General features: G+C 36.1%; 1 protein-coding gene across 2 annotated transcripts; it reads left to right on the top strand.

Moving 5' to 3' along the window:
- Positions 1–290: 290 nt before the first annotated feature.
- Positions 291–5,676, top strand: LOC147384788 (serine/threonine-protein kinase PCRK1-like). 2 transcript variants are annotated; one of them, XM_086426765.1, is made up of 5 exons: positions 302–923; positions 1,610–2,028; positions 3,007–3,267; positions 4,613–4,735; positions 4,848–5,676. In XM_086426765.1, the coding sequence occupies exons 2-5, from the start codon at positions 1,636–1,638 to the stop codon at positions 5,226–5,228; spliced, it is 1,158 nt and encodes a 385-aa protein (XP_086282891.1). In that variant the 5' UTR covers positions 302–923; positions 1,610–1,635; the 3' UTR covers positions 5,229–5,676. The 2 variants fall into 2 exon arrangements, with proteins under 2 accessions (XP_086282892.1, XP_086282891.1); XM_086426766.1 differs by lacking the exon at positions 1,610–2,028 and having other exon boundaries at positions 291–923.
- Positions 5,677–6,000: the final 324 nt, after the last annotated feature.

The following is a 6,000-nucleotide window of genomic DNA, read 5'->3' on the forward strand; positions in this document are numbered from 1 at the left end:
AAGCATAGAATCACACATTTTTACATGTTTACCCCTATAAAAATGATTTATGATTCTGTACCTTTGCTATGTCAGCCATATGCTTACCACGTATCAAGACCGTGTGCATTCATCACGACTCTTTTTTCTCATATACCATAAAGTCGTGATAATATATGACTCATCAGGTGGCATACGTGACAAGTTCAAATAGCATAGATCTGTATGCCTCGGGATAAACGTTGCACTTCCCCATAATATAATGTTCATTGAGAATCTCGCATCAATCTCATCTTCCCAAATGATTGACACGTGGCAGTTAAGAAGATTGAAATTCAAATGAAGTCGTCATCCAAGCAGAACCGGCCATGGAATTAAAGATCATTATCTGTTGCAGAAAAAACCTCTCTTTGTCTCAAAGAGTCGAAACACATTTGGATTAAATAATCCGAAATTTTAACTTTATAAACAAAAAGAAGATTCAAGAGAGAGCTTTTTCATAAACGCTATAATCTCTTTGTAATGGGTTCGAGCTACCAATTTAATCCCTTTTTGTTTATTATTCTCAACCCAGAGAATAGTTTATTTTACCTTTCTTTCGAAGGAAACCTCTTTATGTCGTGTCGACTATCCTACTCGTGGAGAGTCTCCACTCTTTTCCAAAGACTCTCGTCTTTTTCACACCTTTTGCTTGTGTTTCGGGTCTTCTCTTGTATCTTTTTTTTTTTGGGTTCTCATTATTTTTTCTAACGTTTTGGTTTGGTGACCTGACTTCCAGCTACTTTCGTGTCTTGACTTATGTCAAATCATGAGATGCTCGTCGTTCTATGGATTTTGAAGTCTTTTTGGATTCTGGGTTTACATTAAAACCCACGAAAAATAATTTCTGGAGATTTGTAGTTGACAAGGCAAGATTGGGGAATCCGATTGTGAAGCAAAAAAAGGTGAGCTTTTATTTTTCCCCCACTAATTTGGGAATGATGATTTTGGGTTTGAATGTTGAAATTGAGTTTCTGCAATTTGATTGTGAAATAAAATAAGTTTTCTTGGGAGAAAAAGCACCAACAAGTATTACTTTGTTATTGCTTTTTTCCCTTTTTCCCTTCTCTTTTTATGTGTTTTAGGTTTGAAGTCTTGTTTCTAGATTTGGGTTGGGGGATTGTGGATTCTATTTGTATAAAAATAAAAAATAAAACGGTTTGGAGAATTGGGTGCTTGAGAAAATCTCTAAAAGAAGGGGGAGCTTTTTGTGGTGGTGGAATTTTAGTTTATTTAAGATTGAATTTTGGGAAATTATGATGCAGGAAAAACTGAATTTTCTGAAAAGAAAATCAATTAGGAGGTTTTTTTTTTAAAGGTGAACAATAAGGTGTAATATCAAAATTTGGGGACATGTAGGATTTCTGCAAAACCAGTGAAAAAAAGTGGCAGTTTATGTAGTTGTTCAAGAAAAAGAAAAAGAAAAAAAAAAAAAAAAAGATGGATTGTTCTTAAATAACCTTAAAATAGATTTCTTTGATTTGGTTGGGATGACAAAATTGTATGAAAAAGTTAGTGTAAAGTTGAGTTTTTTTTTTCTCATTTCCATTGGAATTGAAGATCTCTCCTTTTCTACATTTTTTATTTGCAGTAAGGGAATTAGTGTTTTAAAGGGCTATGAACTGTTGTTATTTCTTCAAAGGAGGGAAGAAGAATGAACAAAAGACTACAAAGCCCACTTCAAAGTCCACTTCACTTCGGTCCTCCACTTCTACATCAACTGATCGTGAGGTGAAGAAATCTGGGTCTGAATTCAATTCTCAAAATGTCTCGGACATTAGCGTGGAATCCTTGGGAAGGACCCCATTTCCGAGTCTTTCTCAGAGATCCAACAATCTCCGAGTGTTCACTTTCTCGGAGCTGAAGGCAGCCACTAAGAATTTTAGTCGCTCTCTCATGATTGGTGAGGGTGGGTTTGGGTGCGTTTATAGGGGTACAATCAAGAGTTCAGAAGATCAAAATACTAAACTTGACATTGCTGTTAAACAATTGGGCAGAAGAGGATTACAGGCAAGGTTTCTCCCCCCTATACCAACTAGAAGAGCAGAAATTTTTGTTTAGTGTCTACTATTAGTAAAACAACAAAATACCAAATTTTGGAAATAAAAAATAACTGGAATAATTGATGGATTTGTTATGGTGAATTGGTGATTTATGAAACTTATAGTGGAGAGGTGTCTCTTAATGTTTGTAATGGGCAGTTGATGGTTAGTTTTTGGCGTACTTTTCTTATAGAGTCATGGAGATAGATATGCATTAAATTGTGTTCAAGTTGATGTCGGCATGTTGGGGCATGCCCGAGGGAATTAGCATAGATGACGCATTTGATACAAAAGTATACTTTATTAGGTAAAATAGTGTCTACTGCCAGGACCTTACGCTACTCAAATTGTTTTTTTTATTTATGGGTTATTGTTATTATAGACAACCTGATAGCAGACGCATAAGACAACAGTGTGATTTAAGATAGCAGTCATTTTAACTCTTTATTTATTCAATTTTAAGCAGAATTTAACTGCCCAACCAAGCTATTGAGATGTTCTTCAGTGTCAGGGACCCTTGTTGACTTGAAGCAATTTATATTTAAGGCATGAGGGATGCATAATGCATTGTTTTGCTAGCATCAGTGACCTTTTCTTATCTCCTCATTCATGAAACTTACTTCGAAATTTACAATCTTTATAAACCCGATTTTCAGTTTACATGAAAAAAGGTCTAACATGACTTGGCTTTGAATTAAGTGGAATGGAAGAATGAGATTCATTTAGCTGACCCCAAATCTTTGGATAAGGTTTTGTTGTTGTTATTGTTCTTTTGCTTGAGAACACAAGGACAGTAAACTATTACGCGAAAAAGAGAGGAAATTTAATGATTATCTCATTCGGACTTTCCTCCCCCCACCCCCCAAAAAAAAATGTTGTATCATTCTTCTCTAAATATTGTAATCTTCATTATATTTTTTTTCTCATTCAACCTTTTCTCTCTCAGGGACACAAGGAATGGGTGACGGAAGTAAATGTCCTTGGGGTGGTGGAACATCCAAACCTTGTCAAACTATTGGGCTATTGTGCCGAGGATGATGAAAGAGGAATCCAACGACTTCTGATTTATGAATATATGCCCAACAGAAGCGTGGAGGACCATTTGTCGACAAAATTCTCTACACCACTGCCATGGGCCATGAGACTGAGAGTAGCCTTAGATGCTGCTCGTGGCTTAACATACCTCCACGAAGAAATGGATTTTCAGGTACTCCATTTTCTTTTCCATTTAGTTTATATTAATTGGATTTAATTTAATCCATATTCCATATGGTTGATAATATATATTAGATGTACTTCTATCTATTTATATTCCTTTTATATCTCTAGCTCATTTAGATGGTAAACTCCTGTGCCTTACACTTTCGATAGGTACGAGACCTAACAACCCAACAAGGAAAAATACAAATTTAGCTACTCACATTACAAAGTGACTCCCAACTAAACAGAAAGTCCTATAACTACGCAACATTAAACTCTGAAAATACTTAGCACCAGAAAATAGGAAGCACATTTGACGGCCCAAGGATGTCGAATTTCTTAAAATTCGATGGACCTAAGCGTCAAATTTTTCGTTGTCAATTTTTTTTTCGACGGACCGAAACCGTCAAATTAATGGAGGATGGAAGAAATTTGATGGCTCTAAGCTGTCGAATTGGAAACATAAAAAATTTCAATGGCTATGGTCTGTCGAAATTCAGTTTCTAAATTTTGTGGGCTTTGGCCCATCGAATTTTCTTGTCAAAATTTTCAGTTTTCACATAGTGAAGCTGGGCATACTGATAACTTCTTGAAAGAAATGCTCATTCCCTTAGAAAATTCTACTATTCCTCTCTTTCCAGATGCCTCAACACATGGAAAAAACGAATAAGATTATATTGGATCCTCTCGTAGTCGACAAAGGCCTTGATCCGCCATCATACTTCTAGGGAAACACCACGAAGTATGAAAAAGGGATAGAAAAATGCATGGGTATATTCTAGAATTTTAATCTACTTCTCAATTTGATAGGTTGGCCTACTTGAGATCCCTGGCTGATGCCTTTTGTTTATTATATTTTCTATTTGTTCATATTCTTGGAATTTTCGAATGTGAGGCAAAATTGTGTGGGTATATATGTACATATAAAGGTCAAGGAAGTAATTTTTATACTCAAGTGATCTCATCATTTAATAGATAATTTTTGTTAATTTCATCAAATGTAAAAGACTATGTGCATTGTTAAGCTTTCTTACTGACCCGACCTTTCACGTACAAGTTATCAGTATCTCTTGGTTATTTCGGAAGTTTCTTTCCTCTTCTTTTTCTATAGAATTTCTTGATATTTTTTATGAGAAGGGTGCGGACTGATTTTTCATTAAGGATTTGCATACCTTCAATAAAAAGGAGAGTAAATTCTATCATTCCTTGACATTTCTAGAGAAAAAATGATGGCCTGGGAGTTTTTTTTGTTCTGTTTGATCATGTGGGCAGAAATCAGATTACTATTGCTATAATGATCTCAATTATTCTGTGTTCAAAAAATATTTATGTCTTTGTATTATTTGTCGCAGATCATCTTCAGAGATTTTAAATCTTCAAACATTCTTTTAGATGACCAATGGAACGCAAAGCTTTCAGACTTTGGGATGGCCAGGTTGGGGCCATCAGAAGGACTAACTCATGTCTCAACAGCGGTATGTTTATCAAAATTGACAGACTATAACTAAGTAATTGACAGATTTCTACCTCAGATACATCTAAGGAAAATCACCATCTTGATGATACTAACAATCCAATCTACGGTAGGTTGTAGGTACCATCGGATATGCTGCACCCGAATATATGCAAACTGGGCATCTAACATACAAAAGTGACGTGTGGAGCTACGGTGTCTTCCTCTACGAACTCATCACGGGTAGGCGCCCCTTGGACCGAAACCGTCCCAAGAGTGAACAAAAGCTCTTGGATTGGATCAGGCCGTATCTTTCAGACATGAAGAAACTCAAAACGATATTGGATCCAAGGCTTGAAGGGAAGTACTCCCTCGAGTCTGTTCAGAAGCTATCTAATGTGGCAAATAGATGTTTGGTTCGGCATCCAAAGGCACGACCCAAGATGAGTGACGTGTTGGAGATGGTGAAGAAGATTGTGGAGGTAACCGATGTGGGAGCCATGAACTCCTCGTGAAAGAGGATTACAGAATAGAAAATCAGATAAAGTGGATTGTTGGTTTGGTAGTTGGAAGGTTTTCTTGTTGGTAAAAAAAGCTTGTTTTGAGTTTATAAGGCCCAACATGTTCTTCTGTAATGGTTGAAGGATATTACAAACATTTCTCCACGTATTATATTCGAGAGTTGTGCAGGAGTGACCTCAAGCTTGGACCTAATATCGCACGTCTTGACGTGAAAGTGGACAGGAACCATAGATGCCTTTCCACTCATATCTCAAGCAAAGCATCTATGGTTCCAATACACTTTCATGTCAGGGTGTGCGATGTGAGGTCCAATCTTGAGGTCACTTCTGCATTATTCAAATCTGTCTTGTAGAGGACTCTAATTGCCATTGATGTTCCAAGATGATTATCGAGTCCGAGTATTTTTTTCTCATAATGAAGTTTCTATTAGGGTTATTACAAGTTAAATCATACCATAAAAAGATATGGATCTGTTTGAGAAATTTGCTTGCAAATGAATTGTGCAAAAGAGTTATTCTAGGATGAGATGTTGTGTTTGGTTTGGATTATAAAACTAATAGATTAGAAACTAATAGAACTTGACTAAAATCATAAGTGGGGATTGAAAAACTCGTTCCCCACCGATACCAAGTTGATTCATCAGAGCCATCTCGTCTTGGATGCAATAAATAATTTAACTCATTTTTATAATTATTTAGAGAGCTGCTATTGGCATCCAAAATCTTACTTATTACACCCCAATCAAAGATTAAAACAGACTCTTTA

Source organism: Akebia trifoliata, chromosome 15, assembly GCF_017979445.1.
Source record: "Akebia trifoliata isolate Shusen 1 chromosome 15, ASM1797944v1, whole genome shotgun sequence".
In the NCBI taxonomy this organism is placed as follows: Eukaryota; Viridiplantae; Streptophyta; class Magnoliopsida; order Ranunculales; family Lardizabalaceae; genus Akebia; species Akebia trifoliata.

Coding starts and splice junctions, on each gene's coding strand:
- LOC147384788 (XM_086426765.1), top strand. CDS start 1,636: ATGAACTGTTGTTATTTCTTCAAAGGAGGGAAGAAGAATGAACAAAAG. Junction 2,029..3,006: donor TGGGCAGAAGAGGATTACAG/GCAAGGTTTCTC, acceptor TTTCTCTCTCAG/GGACACAAGGAATGGGTGAC. Junction 3,268..4,612: donor ACGAAGAAATGGATTTTCAG/GTACTCCATTTT, acceptor TATTTGTCGCAG/ATCATCTTCAGAGATTTTAA.